General features: G+C 40.6%; 1 protein-coding gene across 1 annotated transcript in view; it reads left to right on the top strand.

Moving 5' to 3' along the window:
• The window catches only part of reck (reversion-inducing-cysteine-rich protein with kazal motifs), a 77239-nt gene that overhangs the window by 24984 nt on the left and 29776 nt on the right, over positions 1-22479 (top strand). The window contains exons 4-14 of the mRNA XM_020639815.3: positions 3638-3674; positions 7608-7693; positions 7835-7882; positions 8837-8870; positions 10297-10494; positions 11406-11670; positions 12275-12448; positions 18093-18305; positions 19651-19787; positions 20616-20759; positions 20885-21073. Of these exons, the coding sequence (XP_020495471.1) occupies positions 3638-3674; positions 7608-7693; positions 7835-7882; positions 8837-8870; positions 10297-10494; positions 11406-11670; positions 12275-12448; positions 18093-18305; positions 19651-19787; positions 20616-20759; positions 20885-21073 (1525 nt within the window). The remainder of the gene's footprint in view (positions 1-3637; positions 3675-7607; positions 7694-7834; positions 7883-8836; positions 8871-10296; positions 10495-11405; positions 11671-12274; positions 12449-18092; positions 18306-19650; positions 19788-20615; positions 20760-20884; positions 21074-22479) is intronic.

Below are 22479 nucleotides of genomic sequence, written 5' to 3'. Positions count from 1 at the left end.
GAGGACTGAGTGGAAATTTAATAAACAAACACTCAGCTGATGTCTGTGTGTATTTTTATTTTTTTAGAGGGCATATTTCAGCATAAATCTTATTTATTGACTATAGCTGCTTTTTGTATTAATGGGTAAAATATTCAATTTTAAATCTTTTTAAATTCTTATTTGGTTATGGAAGGTATCTCACGACCCCCCCTCTCAATTGTCCTATGACCCCACTCACTTTGGTGAGGTGGGGGGGGGGGGGGGGAAATCGAGATTACTTATCTTCTGAGATTTTAGATAGATTCATAACTTATAAATTCAGCCAGTCTCACAGATGACTGGAGTAGATCCTGAAGTATGTGCTAATTTAAAAATAGACTTTGAATCATGAATCCAGAATCGTTTTGAAAAGAAAATAGATTCTGAATTGAATTGTGACCACTCGAATCGAATCGTGAGACAACCAAGGATTCCCAGCTCTACCACTGATATCATCCTGAAGGAGTGGAGCCTTATTGTTTCAGCCATATTCATATAATTTAGTTTCAGCATTAAATAATCACTGTTAATTGGGACTTGTGTTAAGATGCTGACTTGAAAGCAGCTTCTAACAAAATGTTTTAGCAGCTGTGTCGAACAAATGCCCCGTCTCTCTGTAGACAGGAGGGCTTTGGCTAGTCTAAACTGCAACATAACTCTTCTAGTTCGTGTTTTTTGCTGTATTGGCCCCTGTTTCATCACAAATCATGTTTATGCTTCATGTAAAGAAACTGTTACTCCTCGGCCTGCCTCATAAATGATGCCGACGCCCGCTGACGGGAACCTTTGTTGCCCAGCCAAGAGACACGGGTCGGGGGTGTTAACAGTGACGTGTGTTTATTCAAATGACTGTCCTGTAAAAGCGAAAGAGCTGGAAAGGGATTTCTCGTCTCTACCACTCTTATCATTCAATCTCTTTCCACATACATATCGGTGTCTCTGTCTCCCTTACTCAGAGGAGACACCAGGGCCTGTTTGTGATGATTAATCCCACAACATTTCACCACATACCCAACGGAAGTTTCATGGGATTTATTTGTTTTCCTGTTTTTCTACACTGTTTTGATCTGGGGAATGTAAAGCTTGTTCTGTATGAAATTAGAGAACCTTCTCACAGCTTCTTACCAATTTCTCAAGTCTCTTCGACTCCCAGTCGATAGCTGAGTATGATTATTTCCAAAGTGAGTAAGTGCTGGATAATGAGCTTGTCCCTAGCCCCAAAGTGTTTCTCATCACATTCCAGACAATGTTATTCTCCTAACAGAATCCCTTAGGATGGACTTGATATATCTTTTTTCATGTCAGAACGTCATGTAATGACGTATACATCTGAAATTCCATTAAACCTGAGCCAAAACTTCATTGCAAAGCTTAAAAGAGAGCAAATGGAGTGTGTACACAGTTAAAAGCACTCAGTTTGAACATACCCGTGCTCTCTTCCAAGCTGGACTTTCTACTCGATATGCACTGATCGAAATTTCTGTGGCCGATTTGCACTTCCAATTTTTATCTGGCCTGGCCTGACCTGACTTGATACCAATTTTGAGCGATACTGATTTTCTTTCTTTAACAATTGACAGCCAAAGCAAACAGTTCCTGGAAATGTTCTTTGATATGTTTTATAATAAAACACTGAATGTTACTGTTAGTCACGTAAATCTTGAAAACTGTATAAACTGACCATCTCTCATTCTCACTCAGACTGATCTCCACTAGAACATTTTGAGAGTCAAACGATTTATTTCTGTATTCTCCTTTATTTGTATGCCATCATCTATGGTGGAAGTGTGATATGTGAATTAAAACAAACAAAAGGTTTTAAATTACAATAAACATGAACTGATTTCTCTGCATTTACATTTTCACATAGAAAGATTCAAACAGCCATTAATAACTCTCTTGAGTGCAAGGTTTTGAAATGTAACTAATAAATAATTCAAATTATAGAAACAGAGAATTTCACAGCTTCACACTATATTCTTCCTGACTCCTGAAGAAATCATCACATACAGACTCTCCCCTCTCTGCCTTGGTGAGCGTTATTTGTTGTTGTATAGAGTTTTAATCATCCATTAATTATTGATATTAATCTATAATATTTTCTGCAAAGTGATATTTCTCACATCAGGTCAAACTTTTGAATAACTCGCTCATCCACCCTTCCCACGTTGAAGAGAGAGAGAGAGAGAGAGAGAGAGAGAGAGAGAGAGAGAGAGAGAGAGAGAGAGAGAGAACACATACGGGCAGAGCGGGAAAGAGTTTGTGGCCCGCCCAGGTATCGTCTGTGTGTGGGAAACACTGGAGCAACACATGGTTGTTACAATAAATGGTCAAACAAAAGACTAGAAGGAAAATAGACATCTAAAACATTCACACACAGATAGCCTGGACTGTAAAGATTTCTCTTTGATGAAAAAAACAAACACAGTGGTTAAGTTGTGCAATCTAAAGCCAGTCTGTCAATTGTTCCAAGCAGTAGGTGCAGAAAAACAAAATACTTCTTTTCCAATCCAGTACTGACCTCTGGGACAACAAGTTGCACAATGTCGACCGAACAAAGGTTGTGAATTCCATCGATGAGGATTGATTGATTATTTATTGATATGTTCAGTGCACCATGCTACAGACAAACAACACAACATAGTTATGATTGTGAAGTACCATTGGACATCAACTGTATACTTACATAAACTCGTGTTTGGCATGAAGGGGGGAATACCAAAAGATTATTTTGTACAATGCCAATTGTTTGGTGTCATGGCATATCGTGATTGCATGCCATGGTGCACATGTCTTTGTTTGTTTCACATATCTCCTACTGACACTCAGTGAGAAGCATTTACAGATGGACATGAGACAATGTTCTTTAGACAATACAATACTGTTCTTTTTGAAAAGCAGCTGATTGTGTTTGTTGGTCAAACAAACCAAAGGCAAATCAACAGCGGCACAATCATGAACTCTGGTGTTTCAAGTATTGAAGTGGTGGGGTTCAGAGCAGAACACCAGCCGCAATCCATAATTGCTGTGGTTTGTGACTGAAAAGAATGCACTGCAATTACTTAAATCTCTTAATTTTATACATGTCCTTTTGAAACAATCATCTTTATCCCAGTGAAAATGTCAGAAATTGAATTGTGGTACATTACATTTAAGAGCTTATTTGCTTCAATTATGGAAAGTTCAGCTTGTCTCACTCAGCGATGGTGGCTTCACCTCAGCGCCAACAACCAAACTTCCTCCAACTTGAACATTTCTGTTTCAGTGAGGCTTATCAAATCCTCAGTCTTGGGCTTGAATCAATCCTCAAAGATTGTTCATGGAACTGTGGGTGTAGCCATAGTCCCTGCGCCCAAAGCGTTTAACATCCAAGTACTCCATCTGATCATTTGAGAACCTATTTTAAGTCAACAACTTTTGCCTGTTCACTGTTATAACCACACATTTTTACTGGTTTGATCGGAAAGTTGCATTTTGTAGCTTTTCGAACAATCAGATTGTATGAAAAATGAGAAACATTTTACAATATGATACCTAAACATGTTTCAGGAAAGCTTCAATATAAAACTTACAAGTAACATCTGACTTACACCTTTTCATTCCTTTTGTATTCTAGAATGAACTTTGGCTGTGCATCAACTCTACACTCCCAGGTAAGAGACACATTTCTGACTTTGGCATGAGGCCCATGATGTTTGACTTTTAGATCCTCTGTCAACGTCTGTTCAACAGATCATTATTCCTAAGCTAATGTATTGAAGAGTTTGCAAAAAAGTATCTCTATAAGTCCCGTCCTTTTGTGCAAATAGAAATGGTTCTGGTAGATGTTATATGTTGCCAAATACATATAAATCATCCAACAAATCTGGATACTCAATGTCCTGGGCAAGACCCAATATCTACACAAAGAAACAAAGCTATCCAGTATTCAACACCGGCCACTGTAAGGTTGGTCATTTAGATGGATCCCTGACCCACTGACTCGAGTGAGTATGGGTTAGGACACCTCACACCATTGAATTACTGTAAGACAAATTGTTTTCTGCTTCCAGATGGTCCATCATTTTTTGATGGGACTTGACTGCAAGCTATGGCTGGCTCACTTTTAGCCACCAGTTGGGCTCTGCCAACAAACACGTCATCACTGTGTACAAACACCAAAATAGTCCACTGAGAAACAGACAGACCCTTTTCAAGGCTAGATAGATATTTTTCTCAGAAGGTGGTGGAGACCAAACCATAGGTAAAAAGAGAGTAAATAAAGGGTCAGGTATGTGGTTATTTGCAATTTTTGCTTGTTTGTTTGACTATTAGTCAATCACGCTTCAAGGCTTTCATATGCCCCACATGAGTAATGATCAGCTTGTCATGTGGCCACAGAAAAGTGAAAATAATAAATTACTTAAGACAAACAATCAGGTTAGTAGTTCACTCTTTCAATAATGCGATGCAAAGGTTGCAGAAATTCAAGAGGGACTTGGAGGGATTCCTGATTGATCAGATCACATGTATTTGAACCCGAAAAATGCACTTAAAGGGGTCATATTATGCTTTTTATGGTTTTATATGCTCTTTAGTGTGTTTTCCATGTGTCCTGTGGATGTTTATGCACATCTATGTGCAAGTCCGCAGAAACGCAGCTTCTCCTACGTCCTCCTGTTAGCTGTAGCATTAGCTGCATGTAACGCTCGGTTCTAGCCCCCCTCGAAAAAAAATTGTCAGTGTGACGTCTTGTCAGTGTGATATCACTGATCTTAGCCCATTGGCTTGTTGTGGCAAGCCGAGCAGCTCATGTCTGCTTGCCCATGAACTTCTGTAGCACGCCCACGATATGCCGCAGCCTGCAGTAGCACAGTAGTGCTAAGGTGCTAATGTTTTTGCTCCCTTCGGAGACAAAGTGGCTGCATTCCCAATATGGTAAAAGAGGACATTTCCGAGAACCGTGCTGAGTGACTGACCAATTACGGCAGAGCCGACAGGCCGACCAATCAGATCAGACTTGGCACACGTGGGGACTCTGAACGTGGGCACTTCAGAGCCTTAGAGAGAGAGTCAGAAGCGAGCCGGTGCACAGAGAGGCAGTACATGAAAACAGACACTTTTTTAGAAGTTTAGCTATTGTGAACATACTTTAGTAGGTACATAGATGAAATATATGAACCCCAAAAAGGGCATAATATGACCTCTTTAAAATAAATCAAAAGGAAACATTTGGACTCTTAAACTGACATGAAGTATGAAATCCAATAGAAGTTGTATCTACTGTGTAGGTTTGGTTTTGAGGGGATGGTAACAAGTGTAGCTGTTAGAGCTGTGTGGAGTGACCCGAGCAGAAAGCAGGCAGTAGATCAAAGGCCTACATGCTGCTGCCTTAGCTTGGAACAAATGTACCTGTCAGTAGCTTGATAGCCTCCAGATTGGGAAGCATTGTTATTCTTACCTCTCTGTACTCTATGAACACTGGAGTCCAGACAGCCTCAGGAGTCTGTAAAGATTTAACCTGTTAAGAAACTATCTTCCCTCACATCCTGTAAAAGATATCATCAATTCTCTTGAGTTCACTGCATTCCAGCAGCTTTAAGGGATTTACTCTGTTTGTGTAACCACTTCTCCCAACATGCCAACTTCAATTAATGATTTCCTTCACTTCTCAAAATGCCTCCATGCAACTCTTGCACAATATAGAGGATCTTATCAAAGCTCATCAAATTACATGATAACATTAAACTGAAGCTCTATGGCTTGGATTCGTATTATGAACCAGACTTAAAAGTTGGAAGTGTGTGCATGTGCCAGTCATTGGACCACCAGCAGCAATGTTGGGACAAAAATCGGTCTGAACCAAAATAACTACGGCCACTTTTTACTCCAAGTGCAGCCCTGCTGTACACTCTGAGATTTTAGCATATTTGATATAGGTAAGCGAATTAAATTTGATTAGTTTAAAGTTTAAAGTTTTGTCCAAAATCTCTAACCTTTGTAGGGTCTCTGTCCGGTAACAGTTTTTTCCCCCTGGTATAACCCATTTTCTATAAAAAACCAGTGCAGTTCAGTTCAGCATTTTAAGCACTTAGCACCCTAAGCCCAAGAACGTCCTTGTCATTCGTGTTTTTCTTTGTAGCTGCAATTCCCCGTGCTCTTAGTTGAAAAAAGTTAAACTTTTGGATCACCACTTTGCTATTCCATGAGCTAGCAAAATCAAGAAACAGCCGGACTTGTAATATCAACTTTGAGAACAGCAGTGGCAGAAACAAAACTCATTTTACTTGTGTTTAAAAATTCTAGAGCTGCTGCTAATGCCTGAACACGATTCCTTCACATTGTTTTTTTTATGATTTATTGGTGGAATTTCCTTAAAAAAATGCAAATATTAAGCATACAGAGCAATTAAAAATGGACCTTACAGTCACTACCGAGGGAAACCAGAGTGCTGTGATCTAACTTTTGTACCTAGCAACAGTAGGCGCCTCTGAGAAGCGGTCTGAAATTGAAAACCGTTAGTGGACAATAGCTTTTTCAAATATACATTTTTTTAAATGTCCTTTAAAAACAAGTGAATTATCTAATTTGGTTTTCAATTTACTGTAAAACACTTGGAGCCACTAGTAGATTTTTACTAATCTTAGAGTCAATTCATCAGCCTGTTTTGGATATCTGATGAAGCTTAAATGTGTATTCATTTTGTACAGAGTTCAGTGTGTCTTTCTAGATCTGGATGTCCACCCATATTTTAGTGAGTCATCGCACATTTTGTATCCAACATCTGTATCCAAGTGAAAAATCACAACACTTCCAAACAATAGATCTTAAAGATAGAGGAGGTCTTTGTGCTCTGACTTTTCCTTTTCTTTTCCCCTATGAGCCACACTCGCATGAAAAATGTGAAGTTCTAGTAACTATTGAAGTATAAGTACACTCTGCTGCTAGAGAGAAATATTAGAAAGTCAAAAAATAAGATGATTTGAGATGAGTGCAGAAGGCCATGTTTTTTGCCTTTTTTCTTATAAATACACATTTGATTAAAAACATAATCTAAACATTTAATAATTAGAAATTAGTCATTTATCAGCAGTGATGGGTAATAGACCAACCTAAGCACCATTACTGTCACTGTAAGTCAACATTCAATCAATCCGCTTAGATCCTGCCCTGCTCAGAACATGCTGTTTCTGTGTCTGTAGCTTTAAATGTAAGTGAGCTGTGTCTGACCACGCCCCTCTGGTGGTGAGAAGGCAGACTCAAAGGGCAGAACAAACACCTAGCTGTGGGAGTTTCACCCACCTGGGGGAGGGGTTACTGCCTTTTGTGATGCCATGAAGGGGAAATCTCCAACTGGCCTGTTTGAAGACACATTTTCTGAAAAGTGGAGCAGACAAAAGATGGAGAGGATTGACTTTTCTCACTATAAGGGGCTTTGTAGACAGACTAGGGACACATATCGGTGTTCAAAAAAACATGGTGAAGACCTTTAACAGTGGGAAACACAACAGCCAGTGCCAGTGTCATCATTTGGTGTAGAGGCAAACCACCCTTAAAATTGGCACACGTATAGCAAGTTGATTCTGTGGTGTTTGATTTGTCTCCAGGTGTATCCAGGAAGTCAGACGGCTGGGTGGGGCTGGGCTGCTGTGAGCTGGCTATCTCATCTGAGTGTCGCAGGGAATGTAGACAGGTGAGAAAGAAATATCCAGCTTTTTTCTTGACTGTGACTATCCAAAAATAGTTTGACCAAGGCTTTAATAATGTTGTGAATTTCTTATGTGTTTTATGAGAGTTTACCTGTTTTAATGTCTTTTCTTTTCCCCCCTAACAGGCTACATCTAAAAATGACATAACAAAAGTATGCAAAAAAGTCACAGAGGTGAGTACAAGGGTCTTAGAGAAGTCAAATGAATTCAGTGGCTGCATGTTAAATGTCACACTTAAGATGACAATTGAAGAACTTGAATGTCGTCTACTGCACATGTCACGGATGCTTTGCAACCATTGCAAACAGTAACTAGCCAAAGCAGTTATCACACCTGCACTCCTGATCAAAACTTCAGGACAACCTGCAATCCCTAAAAATCTTCCTCGGTTGCTTATTGACCCATGTCCCTCATTGCATGAAGTTTTACCTGTTGGGCAGAGGGGAGCGGTCAGGAGGCAAGAAAGATGAAGCAACAAATTCTAACATTATAATGACAGTTGTTTGCCATGTGTTACACAATTATCGCCCCACTCACGCTTTGCATGTGTGATGTGTCACCGCTCTCACAAACTTGCCCAAGGTTAATTTTTCCTGAGTGTTTCCTGTTGTGTACTCTCTTAAATCAGGCAAAATTTGACTAGGGGGCTGGCATGAAAAAATCTGGGTAATGTCTGGTTGAAAAATGTGGCATTTTGCTTTTACACATGACGCTCACCCAGAAAATTTCAGGATAGTTTCTGTAGTTTTGTGCATACGGGAAAACACCCAAACTGTCATGCTAGTAGTCTCAGTTTTTGCTTCTTCAAACTAAAAAGCAACCCTAGAGTTGGCGAACTGAAACGCAGTCAGCTGCATTTCCAAAAGCCTGCTGACACTGAGGGCTTCTAAAATGCTGTAGAGTGAAAGATGGCCTATATGTAGCTAAACATTTGTGTTATCAAGTGACATTTTTAAATTGGGATGTTGCTTTTCATTAAGACATTTTGAGCGTTTATTAGCCAAAAAGACTGAGAACCCCTGAGGTGGAGCTGTAGTTTATTTGTTGCTTTATTCTATGATGAAATATTGAGTTAGAGTCTAACAGCTGGAGTCAGTATCACCACAGCTTCTCTCTTCTTATTCTAGACATCCCTCTACAGCTGCATCACCAAAAATGAAAGTAAGTTCTTACACACACACACACACACACACACACACACACACACACACACACACACACGCACACAGAGTGAGGAAGCCAACACTTTATTTATCTGTAATGTCAATCCAGCCAAGACATAAATAAGGACCCTTAAGAGCGCCAATATTGTAACAAAATAAAGGCATCTTCCTCTTCCTCTGTCCCTCTCTCTCTTGGTCTTAGTCTCACAGACTGTGAATACACAACATTCACAGATGCACACACACTCATACAGCAGAGTCTTGTTATTTGCTTGGCAGGATGATAGGTCAGTTACTTCCTGTTGAGAGGTCTAATGTTGCTCAGGCAGCTTTAGAAAGAATAATAAAATACATGGAGTGTTTATCTGCCTGAAGGTCAGATCTCTGAAGGTACACACAGCGCACAGGCCAATCCATTGTAAGTGAAAAAATATGAGGAACCAAAAGTAAAACAAAGCTTAATAATAATAATAATAATAATAATAATAATAATAATAATAATAATAATAATGATAGTTTCTGTTTGATGCAGAGTAGATATGCGTCAGTTAAAAGACAGCTGTCAACAGTTAAAGGTATGCTGACATCCACTGACTTTAAATGCAGTGGATGTTGTCCAAAGAAATGCATTCTTTTTTATTTTCTTGCAATCCTGGCATGGACCAAGCAGATAATGTTTTTTATACGTGTGCCTTCTACACAGAGTTAGATAGGGAAAGGGTTATCACTCTGATGTCTCTATACTGAATCTAAAATTGTATCCTACCGAAGCCTAGCTTGGTATTAAGAACAAGTGAGAGGTGAGGGGTTTATGTGCTCAGTGCAGTATTGTTCACTTTTGCATGCATCGTGCATTGTTCATTTGACTTCCATAAGGCTGCACTAGCAGTGTGTTTTCAGGTGAATCTCTCAATATTGGACATTTAAACTCATCTGACCGAGCTTGATGATGGGTTGATAGTGCACTGAGAGATTTATTTTATGTTACAAACTCAACAGCCAATCATATGCCAGTCCTTGGCCTGGTGAAATAATATAGCTCATACGCATTAGAGAACTTAATTCAGCATGTATTCTGTATTTTTCTGTATTTTTTTTCATGTTAGATTATCATCAAAATGTGTCCTTTATTCCGAGCCTTATTTTCAAGTCTTTTCAAATCAAAATGCCTATCTTTTTGCCTATTAGAATAATGTTTATGCCTTTTCAAATAATAGTATTTAACACCTTTTGCAACAGATTTTCAGATCAACATAGGATGGTTTCCTATGAATATGATGTCATAGGCATCATTATGAGGAACTTATGCACCATCATAACAAAAGCAGCAGCATGCTCTGTCATAACAAGTTGTAATAATGGGCAGACTCACCACTGGATGTGTGTGTGTTTGTGTGTTTTAACCTGCGTACATCTTCCTCCAGTGGGCTCCACATGTTGCAGCTACGCAGGGCGTCACACCACCTGTAGGGAGTACTGCCAGGCCATCTTCAGGACCGACTCCACCCCCACCGTGTCCCAGATCAACGCTGTCAAAGAGTACTGCCAGAGTCACAGCACTCAGCTGCTCGGCTGTGTCAGCAACTTCACCAAGTCCTACCCTATACGCAGCCCTATAGACAGTAAGTGCATCAATATTGCAGCCATACAGCTCACACTCCAGGCGTGCTTTGAACAGCAACACTGGATCCCTTAATGCATCACAGGTTCATGTGTTTTTATGCTGTTAGTTTACAGGGGCTCTAGGTTTACCTCGGTGTATTCTGAGCAAAGGCTTTGTTTGTGTTCCTCCAGCTTTTTAGATACGTTTGTTGCACAGCTTACTTTAATCAGTTGCGGCCGGTGTTAATGCGATTCTGTTTGGGTTGCTTTAATCATTTAACACACAATAAAAAACTGACATCATTTCTTTCCAGTAACACCTCTGCTGTTATTTTGGGTAAATTACACAATACATTATCAACACGTTTTATAGGGACTACTTCTATTACTGTCTGGAACAGTTCTTGAACCATTTTGAAAAACCAAGGCCATCGGCATTGACAGTTAGGAGCTCATCGAGGCGTAAGTTGACTGAGAATTAATGTCCAAAGTTCTCCTTAACCTCTTGTAGGCATACTGGCAATTTGTCCCTTTTCATATTTCCTTTTTATCACTTATTAAATTCATCTCTGTAAGTGATTCACTTGGTAAAGACAGCAGATTGGAGCCTCCTACTGGATAATACTGTTCACCTCAGCGGTCTAAATGTACTGTAACTATGGCTTGGAAACTTCTTGATTTTCTATCACTTTGACATCAGAATCAGGCTGTCATTTGAAATGAATATCACAAAGACGTTACAAATATCTTCTAGCCAAAAACTCTGTTAAAAAAAGCATCTCTATCCTGAAGATTATCTACAGAAACATGTTGTGTTTTCACAAGGGATCCATTTTTCTTTTTTCATATGTACATTTACGAGGTGAGAGCCAAATATTTCATGATATATTCCATTTTCAGCTCTCCTCAGCCATCTGTCTCTTCTTTCCAGGTCTGTACTGCTGCGATCGAGCAGAGGCCACACACTGCCAGGTGGCATGCCGGAGGATACTCCGCACCATGAGCACAGAGCACGAGATCATGGAGGGTTTGATCGAGGAGTGTGGCTCCCAGCCTCTCCCTCAGGAGCCCATGTGGCAGTGCTTTCTGGGCAGCGCACACCCTCCTTCCCCACCTGAAGAGGAGACCCCCCACCCTGCTAAGATGGACTGTGCAAAGCTGCACTGCTGCGCCAAAGCTAACACCTCCCTCTGCAGGTACAGCGTGCCGACATCCACTGCTTAGTGTGAGCTAGTACATCAATGTCATATACTCTAGTGAAGGGGTTCTGAACTGGAAACCCAAAAGTGGGACGCAGAGAGGTTTTCAGTGAAGCGCAAATGTGTCCCTGGAAAAGTCTATGAAGATCTTTTTTTTGGTGTTATTTTTCCGGGGGCATTTTGGGTTAGGGGTTTATTAATCTGAAAGCTAAATAGAGACAGGAAATGTTGGGAGGAGAAAGTGGGCAATGACATGCAATCGACCAAGATCAGACCTGAACTCACTGCTGCTGCAATGAGGACCACAGCCTCCGCACATGGGTGTGCCCCACACAACCGCCAGGCCACGCAGCACCCCCTATGAAGTGCTTTTTTTAACAAATTTGTTTTGTTCTGTTTCTTTTGCAAAACTGCATCAATTTCTATGAAATAAATCTGAATGGTTAAAAAATGTCTGTAACTTAGGTCGCAATTTCTTTTGAGGAGTAGGTGGTGGGTCATTGTGCTAGAGCAGCTCAGAACCAAGTGCTCTAGTGTAGAGTCGGCACTGAGGTGAAATGTGTTTTCTTCCACTAACACACACTGTGCTCTGCTCTGACAGGGACATGTGTCAGGAGATCAGCACTAACTGGGGCAGTCAGACGTGGCAGGACTTTGACCAGCTCTGTGAGTACAACCCTGTGGAGACAGAGCTCATCAACTGCCTGGCTGATGTCAGAGAACCGTGTCAGCTGGGCTGCAAGGACCTCACCTACTGCACCAACTTCAACAACAGGTCAGGCCCCTGGACACTTCATACTGGCCAACTGCCATCTCTCTGTGAGGAGACGAGTGCTTTACCCATTACAGTGTCTAGAAATCTAACATGGCAACTTTTTCCCCTACAAAAAAATCAAATTTGGATACAATGCGATTCTTAAATGTTTCAAAATCTTAATCTTACTGTCTTCAGAAGCTTCTTCTTCAAGGCTCAACAGTCAATAAAATGATCCGCTTAACACTCTTAGCAGCAACAAATAACTTCATCCTTTCTTTTGAAAGTAAGGTATTATAAAGAGTATATTAGTATTCGTATTGTTATCAATTGCATGCACGTTTAATGATTTAAAAGATAAACCTTACTCAGTCACTTCAAAGCAGAGGTGTTGACTTGAGTTATGTGACTTGGACTTGAGTCACAGATTTGATGATTTAGGACTTGACAATATCATAAAGGACTTACAACTCGACTTGGACTTAAACTCAGATGACTCGTGACTAAATTTGGACTTGAGCCTAATTACTCGAAAACGCTTGAGATTTAAATTTGTTATTTTAGAGCCCTGTGATTTCTGTGATGCGGAAAGAACGGACGAAAATGTTTTTTGGTTGCTCCTTTTCTGTCTGCATGTTGCAGGGGCGAGCTGAAACACACACATACACACACACACACACACACACACGCACCGGAATGCCAGCTATCAAGCACACCTGTTTACCATTAGCACAACAGAACACAGCCCATGATCTGTACAGACCTTTATGGTCGGGAATGCACATGATCCGGTCAAACGATTGTTTCAACTTTTATCCGCTCACTTTCAATCTGTCTTCTTTTATCTACAATCAGTAACGTAACCATAGTAACGTTATCCCACAGCCTGCTGTAGTCTGTGAACTGTTCCAGACAGACTGTCAATCAGGGGGAGCAAGGTTAGCCTGGGCACTACTACCTTTAAAAAAATAATAATAGGGAATACATTTTTTTATAATATTTCAATTTCCTGAAGTGATAGATTAAAATGATCCATGACTTTAATCTGTGATTTGATTCAATTAAACACATCGTTAAACACAGAATTCAGAAAAATTAAAAAAGGGTAAAATTGAATTTGGGAAAAAAAAAAAAAAGTCACACCGGTGTTGTTGTTTTATTTTAAGAAGTAGGCTCAATCAAATCATCCAAAAATCTTGAATGATTTGTGTTAATATTACAGATTATTCCTTTGTTAAATTGGCACTTTATTTGGTGAAGAGTGCTAATGACTTGTGTAGGACTGAAATTCAAAGATCATGACTTTGGACTTGACACAGGAGTTGCCTGTCTTTTCTTGTGACTTGAATTTGGACCCGAGAACAAAGACTTGAAACCAACTTGTGACTTGCAAAGCAAGGACTTTATCCCACCTCTGCTTAGAAGTATGCTTCCTGACCTATTCCTTCATAGTTTTTGACAGATGAACTGCTGTGTTTACTAAGTGTTAAGTGTTTACTCTTTAGCTGCTAACTTCTGCTCCTTTTACAGTTTACAAGAATTTTACTGTCCCATATCTTCTGCTGACAATACTTGTCAGCCATTTAAGCTGATTTACACAGTTTTTAGCTGGTACATTCACCTTGTAATTTCAGGTCTTTTGAATGTTTCTATTTTAACTATAACTTCATCACATGCAAACAATCCCTATGCAAATCTTTTCACTTTGAAAGCACCTACAAACAGCCCAAACTAGCACTCCTACAGTCTGTAAGAAAATGTACCCACTCTGTTTTATGAATGTATTGATTACAGTCTATCCTCAGTCGTTAGACTATTTGCCTCTGAACACACTCCCTGAGTGGTTACAACACATTAGATTCCTGTGTGAAAATGCACAATTTAGAGCCTGAAGGAAAGAAATCGTGAGAGAGGGAAACATGAGGCAGATTTACACTGAACCCAGTGTGACCCTGGTGTAATAAGAACCACAGCATGTTTTACACACTGACTACAGATGGGGCCAAAAGCCAAATGGAGCGGCTTCAAAGGCTGCACTGGGAAGTCACACTAACACACACATCAAAACAAACAAAATATATTTCACACATACACACAGCAGTCTGCAGGTCACCCGGTGAGGAAGGCAACCACAAACTCCCAGAGCCACTTGAGACTGTAGAGCAATCTGCTGAGATGAACTGTGACCTTTACTGTCTATCTCTTGAAACATAAAGTGGAAAATTCCTGCAGATTAAAAGTAAAGCTGCTGCAAATTTAAGCTTTGCTCTTTTACCCTATTTTATTTATCTGTGGGTTTGGTAGCATTGATTGTCCCTGTCTTAGTTGGTGTTATCGAAATGTTGCTGTATTAAGCTCCAGAAACAACATCTGTAATAGTATGGATGCTTGTCAAGATAATCCTTTTTGATCCCTAGAGGGGAAATTTAGTTGTCACTACAGTACAAAGACAAAAATGAGCCCAGTGTTTCCCACACATACAAGATTACCCTCCAGGTGTATTTATGGCTGCCCAAGTATATTTCTAACCTGTGTTTATTGATTTTATATTTATTCAAAAAATTGTGCATGAAAGAGAGAGAGAGAGAGAGCGGGAGAGAGTGTACAGGCGTGCACAAGGACCTCACCGAGTGCACGCCGCACAGATTTCTAAATGGTGCCTGAGACCTTGGCAGCTCCATGCAACATAACAAAACTCTGCAGCAAAACCAAGAGAGCAGAATCTCATCAGCTTCAGAGAGAGAGAGAGAGAGAGAGAGAGAAAGAGGTCAACTGTCTGTGCATGCATGGGTATATATGAATGATGACAGCACCTGATTCAGGTTTTCTTCCCCATTGCTTTAAAAATCTCTTGGCAATTCTTCTTCCAGCAACCAGCATTTAGACACAGCCAGCCCATACTATTTTCACTCAAGTGTTTACTTCACACATCCTCCAAAGTTCTATTTATTTCTCTGTACTGCAGCCCTTTTCATTTTCGACCTCTCCAGCATTTTTAGCGCTATTTTTGTACCCTCTTGTTTTTCATCCTCCTGGGATCATGTACGTCTAGATGATTTCTTATCCTGAAAAACAAGTGAGAGATAAAACATGTTATTACATTCAGTATTGCAAGCACACACACAAGTTAAATTCTTATATAGTCCCCCCAAATACATATTTTTTCAGATAACAAATGCTTGTAGAAAATTGTAGACTGTTTCTCAGTGGTGGCTGAAGCTCACAGAGCCCTCTCTGTAAGTGAGAAGCTCTAGAGAGGGCTTTTCTCCCCTGCAGTATTTGAATGTGTTGTTCAGCTTTACGACTGGATTTTACACTAAGCTTGCTGTTGTTACTCACAAAGAAAATAATTTGACAAACTGTGGTTTCAGATCGTGGTGTATGGAGTTCACGCTGTGGCATTGTGGGATTTGAAGTCCAGGCAAACAAACTTATGTGTAAGGCTCTTTTGAGTTTCCTTTGATGGGCTCCAGGAGAGGCTTGTATAGATTTCTCGTCCCCCTGAGGAGTGCAAACGCTGAGCTGTGTAGCCGGGAGCAGCAGGAAAGACAAACACTGATCTGGAGGTGGTGTTTCAGGGCGAGGGAGCACGGGGCTGATAACTGTGCATGTATGCGTCACTCTTACTGTGTCTGTGTGGGTGTAAAGCAAACATTCTTGAACCTTAAATTAGAAACCAATGCCTAATCCATCATTGCAGCCTTGATTTAGAAGATGCTCTCCAAAACGTGATGGTCTTTAAATCGCTCCATCATGTCATTTTGTTTTATTCGTTCGTTCATTCAGTCACAGGTTCTTCACCTTACTATTGGTTGATCTATATGCCACTTACATGTTGTTCTGAATTGAATTAACGGCAAATGTTGGAGCGACTGGGCAATGTCCATCGCTTATCACCAACTTGTTGCCCCATTTTACCATCTAATTGTGAACAGACAAGCTGCGAGGTATTGTGTGCAAATGTCTCCTGCTGCATCTCACTGCCTCTCTAAGTGCAAACTCTGTATTTTTACCATGCGAGTGCAATGACAAGTGTAAAAGCACGGGCGCTGGATTCAGAGACTGTGTGGGTGTCTACAAACATGCGTGATATTTTTGTACCTGCATGCATTGCTTCAGAGTAAAGTGGTTCAAAGGCTTGGTGGAGGGGAATATGGATCAGTGGATGTGGTTATTATGAATACTCTAAACCAGTCACAGGAAAGAATCAGGTTTTCTAGTAAACTATAGAGCTGTTTATGGTTCAGAGAAGAACGTTGTGAACCCGCAGTGCAAATCTGCAGCCAGTGGAAGATGGTGGGTCAAACTGCAAATTAGTAGAATAATGATTCAATTAAGTAATTTAAAGGAAAGTTTGGAAAGGTATGATTGTGATCGCATCATTCATGATTAAACCTTTTTCTAAAGATTTATTTTTGTGCCTTTACTGTAGAGATAGGATAGTGGATAGAGCCACCGGTCGGATTTGAACCCGGGCTGCCCACTTTGAGGACCACATCTTCAGTACGTTGGGCGCGCGCACTAACCAGTATACCACCGGCGGCCCCCATGATTGTACTTTTAAATGTAAATGATTCTGTAATATCTTTATGTGTGTGACACAGCAGGAAAAAGAGGCTAAGATTAACTGTGATAATGAGCTCATATGAGTGCATCTACTACCTGGGGACTGTGTCATTAAATCTGTTTGCTTAAGTTGAAGAATGTTGTTTTTCTGTAATAATATTTACATTTCTCGTGTTGAAGGCGTGACATGCAGCTAATTGACATTGCTGCAGAACAAACATTGGTAACGGATGTTTATTCTCAAGTTTCAGACTAAATGTGCTCTAAAATGTAAACCACTCACTTTGCACTTTCTCACAGAGGTTGACAAAGTCTTTTTTTTTTTACGCCTGGAATGTACAAATCTGTAATAGCACTGCCTTGTATTGTTTTTGCAGCAACACAAAAAAGGGTCAGTGTATGTTTTGTGTTTTTCTTTTTTGCAGTGTTGTACTGTGCATACAGTCTGTACATAATGACTTTTCAAAAACAATGAGAAACCTTCATGGTTTGTGCTGCTGCAGTCATAATAAAAACTTCTGGGAAATCACTCCTCTGTAACTAAATTCAGGAGAGAGCTGTCGTGGTTTGCTCTAAATAAGAGTCAGCTGATGGCTACATTTAGTTTTGGTTTGAGGGAGAAAACCAACGTTGAGCATTTTGGGGGTTAAAGAGTTAAGAATTCAGCGATTTACACACACACAGGCTCACATGCCTGCAAAGACACAAACAGACCCAAAAGCACACACCAGGTTTCTTAAAATAAACAAAGCATCCACTCATCAGCAGCAAATGGAATGACGGAACCACACCCAAAACTTCTGCCTGTAACCTTCTTCCTTCGAACCACCAATTAGCTGAGTCACTTGAGACCGAACCCACCAATCAGACATCAAAGACACTTCCTGGTGCAGTGGAAGCGGAAAACACTCTTCACATTACCCAGAGGGACTCTGTAAGGCCTGCAGTGCAGACGGCTACAAGGCCACAGTTTTAAGCAGAACTTATCCCGCAATCAGCAGGTTGCTCATGTTGTATAATGTTCACTTCAAAGCACAAACCCACTTTTCCTCCCCACTGGAGTGTTTGTAAGGTATCATTTTTGTGTCTCCCTCTGCAGGCCGACAGAGTTGTTCCGCAGCTGTAACGTCCAGTCAGACCAGGGCGCCATGAATGACATTAAACTGTGGTCAAACGGAACGATCAAGATGCCGTTAATGAACATCCCTGTGCTCGACATCAGGAAGTGTCTGCCGGACATGTGGAAGGCCGTGGCCTGTTCGCTGCAGATCAAACCCTGCCACAGCAAGTCCAGAGGGAGCGTCATATGCAAGTATGTTGTCCTCCCAGCCCACAAGTGACATGTTATTAACATGTACTAACATGCAGGAGTGAAATTAAACTTTTCCTGGAACTTATATTGACCATTTTTTCTACTTATCCAAACTTACAGTAATTAAATTAACTCTTTAATAGAGACACCTTGAATGCTCTTATAGTTTCACCTTTTCTTTTTCTGCAATGACAAGTCAAATTGTGTGAGACAAAGGTTTTCTAGTGCTCATAGTCCTGGTTGTCTGGACTCAAGTAAGCAAGATTTCCTATACAAGAGAAGCCCCATTCAGACTTCTCTAGTTGAGACAGGGGATTTTAACAGAACCTGCCCTGGTCTGTGATTTTGATCCTGTCCAGAGGGCATCTGTGGGTAATTTTAAACCCCCAAACCAATAATAATTGAAGCTGCAATTACCTGCTGTTTTCCAGGTGATCTCATTGATCCTCCTGTAATTTAAATCCCATCTGCAGCTGCATCTACGTATCTGCAGTTTAAAGCAAATATATTTAATTTTGAAAAAGTGCATGGCTATCTTTTTATTTCTCAGCTCAATAGTACATAAAACTTTTATTTGAAGATGGAGTACCTTTTCAAAAAAAGTCTAACGAGACAGAAACATAAAATCCCAAAGGTACAGGAATGTTTCTGCTTTGTGTTCAGATTTGCAATGTCTTTGCCTATTTCTCTCCCGCAACCCCTGGAGAACTTCGTTAGTTACAACTTTTTAGTTTTTTTTTGGACATTTTTGATAATTTTCTAAAATCACCAGGGCTCATTGTTTTCCTCCTCTCCATTCTTTCTTCTGTGACTGCACAAAAAAGAAACTGCAGTCAGTGATGAGCGATGGGAACATCATTTCATGGGCCTGGGATTTGACGGACAGGTGGAGGCCATGCCCTTCTTCCAAGATCTGCTGTGTCATGTTTGAAGTGTGTGTGTGTGTGTGTGTGTGTGTGTGTGTGTGTGTGTGTGTGTGTGTGTGTGTGTGTGTGTGTGTGTGTGTGTGTGTGTGTGTGTGTGTGTGTGTGTGTGTGTGTGTGTGTGTGTGTGTATGCACTGCATAAGAGTACTCCATTCCCCCTGGGCTATAAATCTTGTTCAGCAGTTTGTCAAGTACAACCTTCCTCTGAGGTTTTAATCTTCCACTTGTCTTGACTGACATTACACCATGACATGTCGTCCACATCCAGCTGCAGTCAGTGGGTTTCATCAGAGCCTCTCTCCCTGCATAGAGCCCGGCCTCGAACCCTCTTCACCTTGAAGTTACACAAGACCACTTTATATCGATTCTTTTTATAGATTTATTTGAAGTATCGTTTTAAAATCTGTTATCTGTGCTCAGGTCAGATTGTGTGGACATCCTGACCCAGTGTGGGGACAGGAAACATTTCCATGAAGGCCAAACTCCAGAGAGGATCTGTGAGCTGCTGTCACCCATCGATGACCCTGAACGCTGCATTCCCCTCCACAGATACCTCAGTGAGTAACAAGGACAGTATTTATAGAAATGGAAATGAAAACTTTATCAATTTCAATATCCTCATTTTCTCAAACAGCCTTTTTGCTAGTGCAAGAAGCATACGTCAACAATTTGTTCAGGACTAGAAAATATGAACAGCTTTTGAATGAATTCTCATGAAATCTTTTATAAGGCTTTCACACTTACAGAAAACTTCTGTAAAACTCCCGATACTTCCAGGAGGAGCTGCATGTGTGAAAGAAACAGCAGAATGTTTCACTCTGACTTTACAGGAGTGAAGCTGATGAGAGAGCGCAGCAGGATATAATCTGGAGAATTCAGCTCGAGCCAATGGGAGGGGATGGTGATGTTTATAAAGTATACTGTGTCTGGAGGCTGCAGTGTGCAATTGACCGCTACGATCTCCATGCATGTAATTAAACGGCTGCATTACGTTTTCTGTTCAACAGTATGTTGTTCTCCATCCGCACTGTTGATATCATGATTCTGTCAAACGACGAAATGTAACATTTATCCAAAGTCTCCCGCTGTGACGTGCATATGTGAACAGCAAGGTCATAAAATACACTGAGCAGTCCTCCTCAAATGATCTAGATATTTTCAGGATTGCATATGGGAAAAAGCTTTACATTCATTTTTGGTCTCCAAGTATTAATTCTAATGACTTATGTGACTTCTCTTGTATTAAAATATCTCAGCACAACTGTATGTTGCATTATCATAAAATGTAATCATACATTCTCAACATACATTTAATTAATTTTATGAGCCCTCAGATTTTCCTCTACTGCCATGACCAGGTCTTAATTATCACACACTCTCTCCAGCTCCAAGTTCCCTTGGCAACAACATTGTGGAGGAGGTGATCCATCCATGCAACCCCAACCCATGCCCCAGCAACCACGTATGTCAGGTCAACAGGAAGGGATGCCTTGATGAGCTCAACTGCCAGCCATACCTCTGTGTTCCAGGTACGATCAGCTCCTACTACAGTTTGAGGAACATCTTTTATTTTTCTTTAAGAACATACAAACTGCAGCATGCTAGTCATCCTGAGTGTGTGAGCATGTGTGTGTGTGTGTGTGTGTGTCTTCAGGCTGTAAACTAGGTGAGGCCTCGGAGTTTCTGGTGCAGCAGGATGCTCGTATCCAGGTGCCGACTCGCGCTGGTCCCGCTGGGTGCTTCGAGGTCTGCAGCTGTGGTCCCAGTGGGCGTCTGGAGAACTGTGGGGAGATGCCCTGTGTGGACACCAACAAGCCCTGCATCGTAGGAGGACAGAGGAAGAGTAAGACCTCCTGTATATCTCTATAATTTAAGTCTTAAGAAGAACAGTAGACATTATGGAAATGGTTATATGAGGTCCCTGGATGAAAAAAGTGGTTTGCTGTTACTTCTTGGGGAGATTAGATTTAGAATGGTGTCTCTACAGCCACACAATTGGAGTATTGCCTCACTCCTGCTTTAATGTCATATTGTTTCATTAAAAGGAAGAAGGTGTGGTTAGCTAAAAGTTGCACAAAACTTGGCTTGAACAGACTCAGACTATTTACCAATCAGTTATTGCCTGACAACAATGTAGTGTCTGGAAATGTCAGGTCATTTTTGGGGGGGCTTCCGTTGTAGCCAGCAGTCAGAAAAAGCTCCATAGCTTTCATTTTTGACAGCACTTGCATGCAGATGTCCGTTTATATGGAAATAATAATGGTAAATCATCATCAGGATCCAAGAATGCATTCCTCCTCTTTTGCATTCCACATGAACTTTCTTTTTTTATATACCGGTGTATATATATATATATATGTATGTATATAAATATACAACCAAAACACTAGTGATCAATTATACCCAATCTACAAATTACAGCCAATAGGCTTCGGATACCTCAACACATACAGTATCATATATTGAACCTATAATCATATTAGATCCCATATTTTCAATGAAGAATCTGTAAAAAAAAAAACAGCTTACCTCTCACTTAAACTGTGTACTTCAGTTAATGACAACGGATCTGACACATACAGTCTCTTTAATGTGCAACCTGTGTGAAAGTGTGAGAAGCACTCACTCTGCTCAGTGAGATTGCTGAGAGAGTCGACTCCCTGCATTCAGTCAGGTGTGTGTGTGTGTGTGTGTGTGTGTGTGTGTGTGTGTGTGTGACTGATTGGCCTTGATTAAGTTCAGGTATGGGGAGCTTATATATACTCTGGGTCTCCAGTGCTCTGTGCTGACTTATTATCTCATTGTCTGAGGTAGTGAGAGGTTCTCCCTGTAGTTTCTCTAGTGTAAGTCTGGATAAACAGAAACCCTTTCTGTCTAATTTGCTCTCCATTGCCCTTCTCTCAGAGTAAACTTGGGGTGCTGGGGAGTTAGTTGCTACTCCAGTCTTTTGCGTTCACTGTTAAGGTTTCCCTGCAGCCTTTGGTTTTTGTTAATTTTTTTCTGGGTCTCCTGGACAATTTAGTTGCGAGTCAGCTGCTTGGCAGAAGTGGTTTAGTTCCTAATTTTCCAAAAGTCCGGATGATTTTCCAGATTTCTCCTTAGTTCATGGGTGAGAACTGCAGTTTGATCTTGAGCAGGTACATTCAGGTCAGAAGATAGTGATTGGATGGATTTCAATGTTGAAGACTTGTGAGTCGTTTGGACACCTCTTTATAAATTGTTAAATGTATTATAGCTCTCATGATATCC

The sequence above is a fragment of the Labrus bergylta genome, chromosome 20 (assembly GCF_963930695.1).
Source record: "Labrus bergylta chromosome 20, fLabBer1.1, whole genome shotgun sequence".
Taxonomy (NCBI): Eukaryota; Metazoa; Chordata; class Actinopteri; order Labriformes; family Labridae; genus Labrus; species Labrus bergylta.
This window is presented reverse-complemented; position numbering and strand designations above follow the sequence as displayed.